At 54.1% G+C, this 14,328-nt stretch overlaps 3 protein-coding genes across 5 annotated transcripts; 2 read left to right on the top strand and 1 right to left on the bottom strand.

Annotated features, from left to right (window-relative positions):
* The first annotated feature begins 507 nt into the window (after positions 1–507).
* Positions 508–2,355, top strand: TMEM190 (transmembrane protein 190). The gene is made up of 5 exons (XM_019710925.2): positions 508–1,223; positions 1,304–1,339; positions 1,742–1,867; positions 1,946–2,030; positions 2,118–2,355. The coding sequence occupies exons 1-5, from the start codon at positions 1,166–1,168 to the stop codon at positions 2,353–2,355; spliced, it is 543 nt and encodes a 180-aa protein (XP_019566484.1). The 5' UTR covers positions 508–1,165.
* A 1,034-nt stretch (positions 2,356–3,389) lies between these two features.
* TMEM238 (transmembrane protein 238) lies at positions 3,390–7,678 on the bottom strand. Of its 2 annotated transcripts, XM_019710935.2 has the most exons (3): positions 7,269–7,678; positions 5,774–7,025; positions 3,390–3,514 (listed from the first exon to the last, which is right to left on the bottom strand). In XM_019710935.2, exon 2 carries the CDS (start codon positions 6,315–6,317, stop codon positions 5,781–5,783), a length of 537 nt encoding a protein of 178 aa, XP_019566494.2. In that variant the 5' UTR covers positions 6,318–7,025; positions 7,269–7,678; the 3' UTR covers positions 3,390–3,514; positions 5,774–5,780. The 2 variants fall into 2 exon arrangements, with proteins under 2 accessions (XP_019566494.2, XP_074172151.1); XM_074316050.1 differs by having other exon boundaries at positions 5,774–7,678.
* Positions 7,679–7,854: 176 nt separating this feature from the next.
* On the top strand, positions 7,855–10,373 carry RPL28 (ribosomal protein L28). Of its 2 annotated transcripts, none has more exons than XM_019710933.2 (4): positions 7,855–7,999; positions 8,335–8,423; positions 8,517–8,640; positions 10,113–10,373. In XM_019710933.2, the coding sequence occupies exons 1-4, from the start codon at positions 7,924–7,926 to the stop codon at positions 10,319–10,321; spliced, it is 498 nt and encodes a 165-aa protein (XP_019566492.1). In that variant the 5' UTR covers positions 7,855–7,923; the 3' UTR covers positions 10,322–10,373. The 2 variants fall into 2 exon arrangements, with proteins under 2 accessions (XP_019566492.1, XP_019566493.1); XM_019710934.2 differs by having other exon boundaries at positions 7,999–8,130.
* The last annotated feature ends 3,955 nt before the right edge of the window (positions 10,374–14,328 follow it).

Genomic DNA, 14,328 nt, shown 5'->3' on the forward strand with positions numbered 1-14,328 from the left:
TGGAAGTAGGTCCAGATGATGTTGACACAGGAAATGGTCAGCAGCTGCCTGGACTCAGCCCTATAACCCCCACTGACCCCCACCCCCGGCCCCCTGCCGAGCCCCCTCTGACCTGTGTCATCTCTGACGGAGGCAGTCCAGGGCCCACTCAGCTCCCACCAGGATGTTTACAGATGGCAGGATGGAGTCAGCCTCACAAAGCTTCCTGAGAAATGGGGTCTGGACTGCTGGACATTGGCCCTCGGACCCGGTCCCTGGCCCCCTCCTCCCTCAGACTCAGGAGTCTGGATACAAAGATTTGCCTCCCCAGGAGAACTGAGCCCCCTCCTCACTGTGCTGAAAAGTTGAGTGGAGGGTCACATGGGGTGAACTGGGAAGTACCTCACAACCCAGCTCAAGTCAGCCTCCAGCCCCACTACTGGAAAAGACCAAGCAGGGAGTTTGATGATCTCCAGTTGAACCCCTTTACCCATTTTTGGGTGGGGAAACTGAGGTCTAGGCAGGTGAAGGGTCTCCATTCCCATGAGTTCGCTGTACCCCTGAAGGCTCAGGCGTGGCCATTCCCCATTGGGAGGCCTGGAATGCTGTTGAGACCAGGGGACTCCTGAGCAAGTGCCCGAGCTCCACCCATTTTCTCCTTGCCCTCCTAAATCCCCTGGTTGCAGAGAAGTGTCCCTAACAGTGGGGCTCAGTGAGGACTTCTGAGCCCAAGGGCCCTCTGCCTTTGGTCGCTAGGGGAAAGACCCCTGGCAATGAGGTCTCAGGAGACTTTGGGCCACCTGGAGCTGCTCCCAGGCCTCAGGTTACTAACAAAGGGATTCCTTGGCAAGGACTCTGGGTGCCTATGCCTCATGTCCCTGGTTGGTAAGGAACAGAGACCTTAGACCCCCTCCATTTTCCACCCAGGTGGCTAAGGAGGCTCTTCTAATACCAGGCCCCCACCCCACCCCCTAGGCCTCTTCCACCTGATTGCTAAGAAAGCAATTCCCTAGCAACCAGGCCAGTGTGACCCCCCCCCCACCTTCCTTCTCCCACATTGCTAAAGGGCTCCCTAGCAACAGAACTTAGAACACTGGGGGCTGGGTGGGCGGGGCCAAGCTGGTTGCTAGGGGGATGGCCTTCAAGGTCTCTCCCCACAGAGGACCCAGGTGTCTGGGGAGGCAACATGGTGGGCTCTGGGATCCCAGCTTTGAGCCTCTTCCTGCTGATACAGGGCTCAGTAGGTGAGGGACACGGAAGAGAGGGTCAGACAGCTGAACAGGGGGCCTCCTCAGCCACTAATGCCTTCTCTTTTCTTTCACAGATGGGAATGGAATCCAGGGGTTCTTCTATCCGTGGAGTGAGTAGTGGCTAGATCCTAAGTCCTCAGGGACAGGACCTAGGGACCCGGACTCCTGGGTCTGAGGAAGGGGGGCAGGGAGGAGGGGCTGGGACCTGGACTCCTGGGTGTGAGGGAGGAGAGGCTGGGGGCCTGGACTCCTGGGTGTGAGGGAGGAGAGACTGGGGGCCTGGACTCCTGGGTGTGAGGGAGGAAGGACTAGACCTGGACTTCTGGATCTGAGTGAGGAGGGGGCTGGGGGCCTGGGCTTCTGGGTCTGATAGAGGGGCTGGGTCTTGGACTGAGTCCCATACAGAGCAAGCACTACAGTCAGCCTTCAGAGCTCGGCTTTGGGACCCTGGCTCTCTTGAGTCCCTGGGGCCAGACTCTGTGATGAAGCTGCTGCTCACGGTCGGTCCTCAGGCTGTGAGGGAGATGTATGGGACCGGGAGAGCTGTGGGGGTCAAGCAGCGCTGGAAAACCCCAATCTCTGTCTGCGTCTCCGATGCTGTTACCGAGATGGGGTCTGCTATCACCAGCGGCCGGATGGTGAGTAGAAACTGGGGTCCCTGGGGTGGGGGCTTGTAGCTGGGACCCCTGGGTCTCAAATCTCCAAACTTTGTTCAGAAAACATGCGGAGGAAGCACATGTGGGCGCTGGGCTGGACATGTGGAGGCCTCCTTGTCCTGATCTCCAGCATCTGCTTGGTCTGGTGAGTGGGGTTGGGGTTTGGGAGGGTGCCCTGCCCCCAGAGGAGCAGGTGGATAGGCCGAGGCTGAGCATGTGCCCTCCCCACCAGGTGGGCCAAGCGCCGGGATATGCTGCACCTGCCTGAGTTCCTGCAGGGCAAATGCAACCTGTCCAGGACTGTGTCTCTGTTATCCAAGGACCGGGGGACTCTGAGCGAAAAGAAGGCATCCATGGGCAGCATGCAAGCCTCCATGCCTTTGGAGGGGACCTTGGATATCTCAGGAGCCACTGAAGGGGAAGGGACAGAAGGGGGTGAAGAAACGGAAGGGGGGGAGGATGATGCTTAGGGGCACCCCTGGGGGGACCCCTCAATACAGATATAGCACACAGACATTTGATCTCTTTTCTGAGAGCCATGGGAGCAGGAGGCAGATAAGACCCAGAGGCAGGGAGAGAGAGAAAAAGAGAGAGAGAGAGAGAGAGTTTGGGGAGGGGTCCTGGGGTGAGTGATGGGGAGCTGGACTGTGATCATGGGGCTTATGAGCTGAGCGGGTAGAATGAGAGGGGTCTGGGGGTAAGCGGGAGGGATCTGAGCTGAGGGGGACCTGGGCAGATGAGGGCCGCAGGCTGATTGAGGGAGACTGGGCTGTGATCATGGGGTATTGGGACTGAGGGGGTATGAAATGAGGGATTTGGGGGTTAAGTGGGGGTGGCCTGGGCTGATGGGACTGAGGGCAGCTAGGCTGAGGGATGCCTGAACTAGGCTGGGTGGGACAAGCTGCAGCCAGGGGGAGGTGCCCCTCAGCACTCTTCCTGCAGGGAGCACCACTGCCTGACAGCCTCTGCTGCCCCAGAAGGGGACTGCGCTCCCCGCCTCCCCACCTGCATCTGACAGGCTTCCCACCAATGTCTGAGCATGGCCGGGGATCTGCAGGACTTGTGCCTCCCCCAGCAAGTGATGTAACTCTCAGACCCCTAGTGAGCTAGTGGAAATTTTCTTGGAAGTACGTTCCAGTTCAACACTTGTCCTGCCCACCCCTCCTTCCTTGCCCCTCTCGTTTCTCAGTGCCAAACCCGCACCAACCTCCACTGTATAAGTCTTTCCTCCAGTAAATATTTTGCAAGTCTAATTTGTCCCTCCTCTTCTTGGAGGGCCCCAAACTAACAGAGGGGCCTGGGCAGAGGGAGGTCTGAACAGAGAGTGTGGGTCTCGGCTCAACACCCTTTGGGAGAGGCCAGCATAAAGCTGGGCTCCTATGTCCCCAGGGGCTTTGGGTCCCCCAAGGACATGGGTGACCCCTCTGTGGATGTGGCCTGGGAAGAAGCAAGCAAGCTCACACTTGCCCCAGTGCCATCCCTTTCCCAGACAGACAAGCAGAGCTGGGAGGCAGAGCCATTTATCCAGGTGACATAGAGGGAGCACAGGTAGGCATCCTGGCGGCCAGATGATATCGAGGGCAGCTACACATCTCAGTTGGGTCCTGATAGGTGGAGTCCTGGGTTCATCTGCAGGAGGGAGGGTGAGGTTAGTAGCTGCTCAGGAACTCGTAACCCTCTGTTCCCTGTGCCCACCACCCAGTGACCTGCTTCAGCCCCTCACATATTGACTCACACACTTGCTCACTGGCTCTTCTATGCTCTGATTTGCTGCAGTGTGCGTGTGACTTTAACTCATTGGAATCCAGTGGTACAAGTGGGAAATGAGAGACTGGGAGAGATATATGCAGAGACAAAAAGACATGGGAGATAGGAAGAGAGACTAAGAGGGAGACACAGGAACTGAGAGAGAGAGAGAGACAGGCAGAGACTAACAAAGAAGAGAGGAGAGAAAGGACAAAGAATGGGAGTGGCTCTGCATGGCCACTCAACTAATTTTGGTCCCAGAGAGAGAGGTGTGCAATCAGAGCGAAGGCCTCTGGGTCCCTCTGTTAAAATTCAAGTGCTTGAAGGACCTCACCCTTACCATTGAGGAGTCCTTTGTCTGGACAGGACCCTTTTCCTTCTAAAAGGGGCATACACTCAAGTCAGCTGGGCCATTTTCTGGCAGGTGGTTCCAGGTGGTTCCAGCAGGGAAGGTCCACCCAGCTGTGTGAGACTTCTGGGCAAGGTAAGGATTTTCAGGGGTAATTTTTTTTTTTAACTTTTTAAAAAATTTTATGTAAGTTGTTTTTCCAGGACCCATCAGCTCCAAGTCAAGTAGTTTCAATCTAGTTGTGGAGGACACAGCTCACAGTGGCCCACGTGGGGATCGAAGTGGCAACCTTGTTGTTAAGAGCACTATGCTTTAACCAAGCATAGTGAGTTAACCGGCTGCCCCCTTCAGGGGCAATTTTAACCACAGGTGGTTATTTCTGCATTATATGCCAAATTTTGTGTTACTTCATGCTTCACCCATGCATGTAGTTGTTTATCCTTTCTTACGAAACTGATTCAGTCACTCATCCATCCATTGTTCCACCCATCTATTTGCCCATTAACCAATCCATCCATCCATCCATCTATCCATCTGTACAAACCAGTTAGCCAGTCACCCATTTACCCATCTATCAATCGACAATCCAATCATATCCATCCATCCACCTACCCATCCATCAATCCAACTACATCCACCCATCAACCAGGCTATCCATCCATTAATCCATCTACCCACCCATCACTCATCTATCCATCCATCCACCCATCCATCAATCCAACTACATCTACCCAACAACCAGGCCATCCATCCATCTAGCCAATCACTTATCCATCTGTCTATCACCCATCCACCCACAAATCATCAACCTCTGATTTCCTGAGTTGAATTTTTGCTGGGCAGTGCTGAGACTAAAGATACTAGAGACCCAGGCCTTATCTTCAAGGGGCTCCTTTCAAGTGGGAGAGACAGTACCAGCACACAAAGACACAACACATGGCGATACAAGCCATAGTGGGTAATTCAGACAATATGAAGACCCAGAGAAAGGCAGTGGAAGCCAACTGTGGTGAGAGCCTGTCTAGGGACTGAGGGATGTCATCATGACTGCAGAGAAGGCAGGAGATGTGGGTCTGAAACATGGGGGGCCCACATGCCAGTGAGAGGCTTGGGTTTAACCAGAGGGCAATGGGGAGCCACAGCAGGTCTTTGAGCAGAGGGAGAGTGTGTTTAGGAAAGGAAATAGAAGGTAAAGGAGAAAGGGGAAGGAATGAGCCTTTCCTGCATCTTGGTATGTTGTCATCACTCTCCTGCTTCAGATAGTGATTTCCACTCTTTCCCCCCTCTTTAGATTTTTTGTAAGGAGGATCCCAGCTGTGTGCCCTTGGGCAAGAGGTGGCACCTTTCTGGGCCGCAGTGTCTTACACTGGGATGGGGAGGGTAAAAGTAGCGACTTCAGAGACTCAGTTACACTGGATTAAATGGGACCTGGTGAGCCTAGGGACTGGAGTGCAGGGAGGAACCTCCAAGCTAACAGTGACTTTCCCATCCCTACGCGGTGGGGGGCGGGGTTTCATTTGTCTCTCCCAAGTCTGCATCTCTCTCCATCCTCTGGGTCTCTGCTTCTCTCCTTTGAGAAGAAATTTTGACCTGGTCCTCTCTCCCTCCCTCCCTCCCTTTCTCCCCATTGTCTCTCAGTCTCTATCTCTCCATCTTTCCCAGTCTAATTCCATCTCTCCCACAGTCCCTCAATCTCTCCTTCCTCATCTCCCCCGCAGTCCTTCTCTCTCCCTTCGGTCGCTCCATCTCTTCCGCAGTCCTTCCCTCTCCCCGCCCCACCCCCGGACCCTCACCTCGGGCTCACTCGGTGCCCGTGCCTGCCGCCCCGGGCGCGGCCTCGAGCGTGGCAAGCTGCAAGCGCACGCGACGGGAGCCAGAGGCGGGCGGCAGGGGCGCGCGGGCGGCGCGGCGCGCTCCCCTAGAGCCGGGCGCCGCGCGCGGGCCGGCGGCGGTGGAGGCTGGTGCCGACCAGCGGCGAGAGAGCTTGCGTGCTAGACGCGCGAGCGCCGAGGGCCGCAGGCCGTAGTCGCGCTCGAGCTCCTGGCGCGAAATCTCGATGTTGCCAGTGTACCAGAGGATCCAACCCAGCAGGCTCAGGAAGACGAGAAGCGCGCCGGAGTAGATGAGCAGGTCGCCGAAGTCGCGGCCGCGCACCTGCAGCTGCGCGAACACGCCGGTCAGCAGTGCCGCCATGCCCGCAACGTCCAATGCCACGGCCAGTAGCAGCGCCATCCGGCAGCGGCCCAGGCCCGACGCCGGCGCGGGCGCGCCTGTCGGCGGGGACTGTGCCCCCGGCGGGGGCCCCTGCGAGGCGCACGCCGCTGGCGCCGCCGCCATGGCCCTGCTTCGCCGCGTTGGCTCGGGCAGAGAGCGTTCCGGGTGCCGCCCGGGCAGGGGCGGGGTCAGGGGACGGCGCCAGGTGTGCCCGGCGCCCGCCAGGTCACCTGAGCCGGGCGGGTGCTGACGGGCCCGGTTCCGGGCGCCTTGGCCGGGGTTTCTGTGCAGGGCTTGGCCCTCAGGGATAGGGTGGCCCAGCGCCCCTGCACCCCAAGGAGCGGAAGCAACGCCTGGTCAACATTCAAGTGCTCTTTAATGGAGGCAGGGCAGGGCCCTGTGGAAGTCAGGGCCTTGTTTGTTTAGCCCGCCTCCAGGGGCCCCCCTGTGAACCCACAGTGGGGATAGTGGGGGTCAAAAACAAGGGTCAGACAAGGCCCTGGACCCCAAGTGGCTGTGGGACGCAGGTAAGTAGCCCTAGAGCAGTCAGGTTAGGTACTCTAAGGGAAGAAACACGGGGCTCTGTGCAGTTGAGGTTTCTCTCATTACCCGTCCCTTGTGGCTTCCTGGGTGCCTCGAGCGAATGAACCGAGGGCACAAATGTGGACTGTTCACAGGACTCTCTGACATCACCATCAGATTCAGGGTGTTCTGATGGAGGTAACGTAAGACATTGTCATTCCTTTGTTCGGTAGGGGTTTCGCTAGGCGCTGTGCTGATGAGACGAGGACACAGATTTATCAGGCAAGGCTCCTGCCCCTTAAAGATAACCTTGGAAACAAAAAGGTCGAAATTAACAGTAAATAAACTTTCAGGAAGTTTTACGGGTGTGACATTAGCGGACTCAAGGGGAGAATGGGGACGGAAGCTGAGAGGCATTGGTAAGGGGCTGGACGAACAGGTATGGGACTCTTAAAAGAACCAAGAGCTTCCCAGGCAAATCTCTTCCAAACAACTCGCACTTAGAGGAAATCCACACTCCTGGGTGGCAGTCTACGAGAAGTTTCCGTTTACCTAAGCCCTGAACAGCTCCGGGACTGGATCGGGGCCGGCTGGAGACCAGAACTGCGAAGGTCTGCCGGGATAAGCCGAAGAGTTCTGAATGTAGCCGGATGGAGACCGATTGTGTCCGAACAGACCCGAACCGGACATGGGCCCTAAGGGAAGGCGGCCACATCCTCCGAAGAGCGTTTCCGGAGAGGTCCGAAGGTGCACGAGCGGGCCTACGTGTGTTTGTCGGGAATAGCCGAGGGCTTACGAAGACGACCGAAAGCACCCGAGGATTCCGAAGCTAGGCTTAAGTATTTCACGCACTCACATGTTCATTCATAAACATAAATCCTAAAATGTTTATTGGGCTCCCATGCTGTGCCAAGCACTGGGTGAGCAATACAGGGGAGAGGACGCTGACGAAGAGGATTTGGGGCCTCGAACTGGACCCGGTCGGAAACTAAGTCGTGGAGTTTCGTAAACACGAAGGTCCCTGGAACGTTGGCGATGCGCGTCGGAAAACACGCCCTCGGGTCTCTAGCCGAAGAGCTCCGTAGGTTCCCGAGCGGTATGCGACGGGCTTGCGGAAATAGCCGAACGTCATCGAGCCGCTTCGGAGGCGAACGAAAGGAGGCGGAGGTCAGGCGACTGCGCGCTCGTGCCCAGAGAGGAAACGGAAATGCGTGTCGGTATTAAAGGCATTCTCCCGCCCCCTTTATTCCTCTTTCCGTCTCCGGCTGTGGCAACGAGAGGAGGTGAGCCGAGGCCTTCCGTACCCCGCATGGCCGCATCTCACGCGAGCTGCCCGGTGTTTGCCTCTGTCGGTTTCTTCCATTGCGTCCCTTGCGTCCTTAGCTGCCGCCTAGCTCCGCTACCCGAAGTTGCTGTGGGTTTTCATGTTGTTTCTTGCAGTTAGCCTCGGCGCCTGACTTCAGCCTTAGGTCGCCCAGCCCCGCCTGGCAAATTCCTAAGTGCTGCCTGCCCTCAGGTTGCCCCATTCGCCAGGTTCCCTCTTGGCATTGTCTTAGCATGGGGCCTGGCGTCGGCCTGCTGCTCCCTTTGTCATCTTCCCGTACCCCTTTCTCCGCAGCTGTCGCCATGTCTGCGCATCTGCAATGGATGGTGGTGCGCAACTGCTCCAGCTTTCTGATCAAAAGGAACAAGCAGACATACAGCACCGTAAGTGGGGGTCGGGATGCCTGGGTCTGAGGGAGGCACTTCGCTATCGCAGGATCTCCTCCCTCTTCATTGCCCCCCCCCCCCTCTTCCCAGGAGCCCAATAATCTGAAGGCCCGCAATTCCTTCCGTTACAACGGGCTGATTCACCGCAAGACGGTGGGCGTGGAGCCAGCAGCCGATGGCAAAGGTGTGGTGGTCGTCATGAAGCGGAGATCTGGTGAGCATTTCCCTTGGCTTGGCCCAGACGGCAGGCCCCCATCGCGTCAGGGAGCTGTAATTCTGCCACAGAATCGGAGGATTCCTGGAGTGAGGATGTTCTGGGAAGCTCACTTCCCTTACCACCACCCCATGGTCTGTGGGAGCTGATCAGGTCTCTTAACCTGTTTAGTTTCGTGTGAAGTAGAGAAATTAATAGGACCTGAACTGTATGTAGTGAGCCAGGGTGCGTGATCAAACGACTTCAGGTTAAGACCTTTAAACAGTTCAGGTGGAGGTGGATGCTTCCATTTCACTGCAATAGGAAAATTTGGACAAATAGATGAAACTTCCCCTGGCTTCCACTTGTAGGAAGTGACAGGCTGGGTCACAACCTGCAAGTGGACCCTCATTCTGCTTGTGTGGACTCAAGGAGTCCTGAGCAACCCACCTCCATAAACTTAGGCATGGAGGGGCTTTTTTAGTGTCTTTAAAGGAGGTCCTGGAGGCAGGGCCTCTGGAGGGTTATTAACAGTTGATTCATTTCTGGTCTTTGCTGGGATTTGTAAGAGAAAGGAATGAGGTTTTCCCAGGTTTCTGATTAGAACCAGCTTCTGTTTGGGGTCGGTGCCCAACATCCTGGTCAGTGTCAACAGTGCCCCAGACCTGCAAACCGTGGAGGGGTGTTACCCACCTTCTCGGGTTTCCGCACTCCTGAGAACATCCTTGTGGTGTGTCAGGTTCTAAAAAGTTCCCTTTTCTAGGGATTGTTGGGTGGCCTTTCCTGTCAGGAACCAACTCAGTCACGCCCCTGGAATGGCAAGGGGTCCTTGGCCTCTTGGGGGAAACCAGGAGCACAGGACTCCAATTGGGCCCCCATCAGCTCTGGCACAAGAAAGGGGGTGTTTCTTTTTAGTCCTGGGCATTGGAGTCCAGACTGCACTATGCACAGGTGAGGTCTCTTTCTCACCCTCAGCACACCGTGACTCCTTGTCCTCCAGCTTCAGGGCCAGGCCTCAGCTTGGCATTGACATTTCAGACTCTTGTTACAGAAGGGGTGCCCAGAGGCCCAGGAGGGAGGGGCAGGGTGCTGAATGCTCACTCTCCGGCCAACACAGTGCCGAGTGCCAGCCTCACCATCACTGCCCCTGGAGTCAGGCGGCCTGCATTCCAGTTCTCTTGTGTGTGACCTGGACAGAAGACCTCATCTCATTGTGTCTGCCCCATCTCTATAAAGTGCGGTGGTGGTGGATGCTGTGTCTCCGACATAGTGATGAGATGCCTGTATAGTGTCCAGGGCAGGACCTGGCCTGTGGTGGTCACTATGAGTGTCCCATAAATTGCAAATCAGTGTGTGTAAGTGGGGCTGGCTGCCCAGGCTCACAGCTGAGGTGCTCCTGCTCTTGGCATGCGATAGCACCCTTGCCACTTTGAAGGTATATTAAAGGCCAGGCCATCCGACTGACCCCTGGGGCTCCCGCTCTCCCCCACCAGGCCAGCGAAAGCCAGCCACCTCCTATGTGCGGACCACCATCAACAAGAACGCCCGGGCCACCCTCAGCAGCATCCGGCACATGATCCGCAAGAACAAGTACCGTCCAGACCTGCGCATGGCCGCCATCCGCAGAGCCAGTGCCATCCTGCGCAGCCAGAAGCCGGTGACACTGAAGAGGAAGCGGGCTCGCCCCACCAAGAGCTCCTGAGCACCTCCCTCCCAAAGCAATAAAGCATAAAGTGTCGGCCATCTTTCTCCAACCACCTCGCCTGGGCCTCCCTTCTGTGTGGCTCCAATGCTCTAGCTCTGAGTGTGTGTCCCAGAACACCTGGGCTGGGGGAGAGGGCTCCACCTAACCACTGGTACCACAGGTGGCAGCGCGTGGGTACGAGCAGGACCTGGCGCAGGAAGGGAGCCCAGCCACAGCTGTTGCAGGTGACCTCCCCCTTGAGGGCTGGGGGCTGGTGTAAATCCTCACATTTCAGCACCTTAGATGACTTCAGTGGGACATTTACAAAGTGCAGGTTAAACAAAAAACCCTGTAGAATCAGAAACTCAGTCTGCTAGCATACAACAAAGCTTTAAGAAAGACCCTAAGTGCCTACTTTTGATCATGATCTAGGGTGGGAATGTAGACCCAGGGCTGCACACCTCTTATAGGTGTGTGGTGTGGCCTGAGAAGGTGGATGTGTTTACCATCCAGGTCTTTGTGGACCCCACCTTTAGTCCCTTTGTTTCTCCTGGGGCAGCCTGAACACTTGTGACAGGAACTTGGGGAGCCGGCTCAGAAGCAGTCCTTGCCTAGCCTGAAGAGTGCAGGTGGGCCCTCTGCTGTTGGTCTGGAGCAGCTTACAGCCCTTCAAGGAGCCCCACAGGAGTGAAGTGAGTGTCCTAGGACTTGAGGGGTGGGCAGAGCCCTTAGAATTAGGCCATAGCTGCCAAAAGTGCCCATTTCTAAATAGGCAATGGAACTCGTGAGGCCTTGCAACTGGGGTGCTATCCCCATCTTGGAGAGGTACTAAAGCCCCTACAAGTCACCCAGCAGGGAGGTGGCAGCCCCAGGCTTCCCGTAAGCCAGCAGCCATGTCATCAGCCTGTTCTTGGTTAAGGACCTGGCCAGCCCACTTTCTACAAAACTGCTAGACTGGGTGTGAGCACTCCATCCTTCCAGCCATCCCTCACCTGCTCCTTGGTCTACTGCAGTCCCTCGGACGACCAGTGGGGTGTGGCCACGCTTCTCCACTCGCATCAGTTCTTTCCGGCCTTACTGCCTCTGACATTCCCATCTGGAGCTGCCTCTTGTTTAGGGTGTTACAGTTCTGTCTCAGGTGTTCCCTGATCTGTCAAAAGAAGGTTCTCCTTTTTTCCCTGACCCCTTGCCTGAATGCCTGGAGGTGTTTATCACAGGACCTGTGATAACACCAACTCTGCCACTAGCTGTGTGGCCTTGGGCAAGTAACGACCTCTGTACCTGTGTTGTCAGAATTCAGGGGGTTAAATTAAGAGGCTGAGGATGGCCTGAATATAGCAAGTGCTGAGTAATTCAGTGGAGAACAAACGCTGGAAGGACTATTCCATCTGTGTGAGGGTGTGTGTGTGTGTATATACTGGGGGTGCCAAAAAAATGTATACACATATCTTTTGGTATATATTACTACAATTTTAATAACAGTTTTCTTAAAATGTGGACTTCTTTTTTTGGCATCCTCTACATATACCCATGTATATACACTTGTGGGGTGGCCATTTCTCATCCAAGTGCCCCTGACACCCCATGAAGCAGGTGTCATCCCCACTTTACAGATACAGAAATAGGCTCAGATGGAGGGAACCCACATTATGGCTCCTGACATGTTTCCTGTTTACCTACTATGTGGCAGCCACTATGCCAGGGGCCAAGGATCTAGCATCGAGGCGATCCCTTGATTCCTGCCATCGTGGGGACCTTGTTTAGAGAAGAGGACCTTGTTCCTTGTCCCCACTCTATAGCTCTGTGGCCAAGGACTAAGGGCCTCCTAGTTCCCCCACTGGGGTCAGGCAGGAGCCCTGCCTCCAGGGGCTGACTCCACACAAACGTAGAACTCCTGGCATCCACGCCCCCGTCCTCCAGCCTTCCCTAGTTAACAGATGTGACCCTGACCACTTCTTGCCAAAGCCTTTATCTCACCTGGACTCTTGCAGTAGCTGCCATCCTTGCCCCACTTGGGACTGTTCTCCACAGAGGTCCCGTTGGAACTAAATCCATGTGATTTAATGCCTTCTCAGAACACTCCCACCATTCCCATCCCCTCTGAGTGAAAGGCAGACCCCTGGTAGTGTGGATGAGGCCCAGCTCCACCTCACTTCCCTCCACCCAGACACCCAGGGCATTTGTACTTGGAAAAGTTATCCATTCTAGCGTGGTTGGTCCATCTGTCCAGGATGGGTGAGATGAATGATGGCACATCTCTAATGGAATACTTAGGCAGCTAAGAGCAGAGAAGGGCTGTAAATGCTGATAGGGACACATTTCCAAGACTTGCTGTTAAGTCAAAAAAGCAAGGTGCAACATACTATTACAGGATACTGCCAGTTGTGTAAAAACAAAAGGGAATGGGCTTGGAATATATATACGTATTTACTGGGGAAGGGGAACAGGACTTTATTGGGGAACAGTGTGTACTTCCAGGACTTTTTCCAAGTCAAGTTGTTGTCCTTTCAGTCTTAGTTGTGGAGGGCACAGCTCAGCTCCAGGTTCAGTTGCCGTTGTTAGTTGCAGGGGGCGCAGCCCACCATCCCTTGCAGGAGTCAAAGAATTGAACCGGCAACCTTGTGGTTGAGAGCCCACTGGCCCATGTGGGAATCAAACCGGCAGCCTTCAGCATTAGGAGCGTGGACCTCCAACCACCTGAGCCACTGGGCCGGCCTGGAAGAATACATACTTAAATTTACTTGCATTTGGGTAGAATTCCTCCAGAAAAATACAAGAACCTGGTAACATTCTTGTCCCTGATTGACGGAATTTGGTGTTGGGGAGACAGGACTGAGAGGGAGCTGTTTCTTCGTAGAAACTTTTGTTATCTTAAAAATCTTTGCTTTTTGAATGGATAACATTCACAAAGTATTCCCGGCTCTCCTTCCTTGAGACAGTATTTCCAGGTTCTACTGTGACCTTCCAGAGGCATTAAATACACTTGCAATGAAATAACACATGCGTCCTATTTTAAAAATTGGACAGAAATGATAGCATATATACACCATTTGCATGTTATTTTTCACTTTAACATATTTTGGATATTGGTCCATATCTGTACATAATGAGCTTCTTCATGTGTTCAAAATTCTGAAATGTAGCAGACATACAGAAAGTAAATAAAACATTTATAGACTTATAAAAATAACTATAGAACAATCACCCATGTAATCAACACCCAGCTAAAGCAGGAAAAGACAACGGCCCCCAGAAGCCCTCCTGGCTGCTTGCCAGCTGGAAGTGACCAGAATCCCAAGCTTTATGGACACAACCTTTTCGCTTTTCAGTTCTACCATCTATGGATGTCCGTTTAGCAACAGCACTCATCTCTACTTGGTTCAGATTGGGTATGAAGGCATTTGAGCTGTCACTCTCTTTTGTGACTTGTTTGGCTGGTCATGACGTTTGTGATTCTCCCATGCTGCTGGTAGTCATGATAGCTCATTATTTCTGTGTTGTACTGTTTCTTGAATATACAAGTATGTTTATACTGTTTTGCAGTCATGACAAGTGTTGTTTAAAGCCTGTGGTTTCTGTGCAAGAATGCCGAGCAATAAGGTATGTGTGCTTTCAACTGTACCATCATTTCACGCTCCCATCAGGAGCCTATGAGAGTGTCTGTAACTCCACAACCTTGCCAACACTTAATGTTAGACTTTATAACTGTTGCTAGTTTCATGGAAGTGTAGTGGTTTCAACTTTGGCTTACACTGCATTTTCCAAGTTACTGATGAGGATGTTTGGTAGTTATTTGGATTTCCTTTTGTGAAGTGTTTGATCAAGTGCTTTTGCCCACTTGTCTTTTGTGCTGTCTTCTTGACTTGTAGGAGCTCTTTATATATTGCTTGGATTATTTTGGGTTATATGACTTGCAAATATGTCTGTCTCACTGATTTGTCTTTCACACTAAGATAAACAGTTCTTGATTTTAAAAAATTAAGTCAACTTGAAATATACAGGTAACACCCATACAACACGGCACT

The sequence above is a fragment of the Rhinolophus sinicus genome, linkage group LG11 (genome assembly GCF_036562045.2).
Source record: "Rhinolophus sinicus isolate RSC01 linkage group LG11, ASM3656204v1, whole genome shotgun sequence".
Classification (NCBI taxonomy): domain Eukaryota; kingdom Metazoa; phylum Chordata; class Mammalia; order Chiroptera; family Rhinolophidae; genus Rhinolophus; species Rhinolophus sinicus.

Excerpts from the sequence above, each read along its gene's own strand:
- TMEM190 (XM_019710925.2), top strand. The coding sequence starts at position 1,166 with ATGGTGGGCTCTGGGATCCCAGCTTTGAGCCTCTTCCTGCTGATACAG. Across the intron at positions 1,340-1,741 it reads GGGGTTCTTCTATCCGTGGA|GCTGTGAGGGAGATGTATGG; the intron begins GTGAGTAGTGGC and ends GTCGGTCCTCAG. Across the intron at positions 1,868-1,945 it reads CTATCACCAGCGGCCGGATG|AAAACATGCGGAGGAAGCAC; the intron begins GTGAGTAGAAAC and ends AACTTTGTTCAG.
- TMEM238 (XM_019710935.2), bottom strand. The coding sequence starts at position 6,317 with ATGGCGGCGGCGCCAGCGGCGTGCGCCTCGCAGGGGCCCCCGCCGGGG.
- RPL28 (XM_019710933.2), top strand. The coding sequence starts at position 7,924 with ATGCGTGTCGGTATTAAAGGCATTCTCCCGCCCCCTTTATTCCTCTTT. Across the intron at positions 8,000-8,334 it reads GGCTGTGGCAACGAGAGGAG|CTGTCGCCATGTCTGCGCAT; the intron begins GTGAGCCGAGGC and ends CTTTCTCCGCAG. Across the intron at positions 8,424-8,516 it reads ACAAGCAGACATACAGCACC|GAGCCCAATAATCTGAAGGC; the intron begins GTAAGTGGGGGT and ends CCCTCTTCCCAG.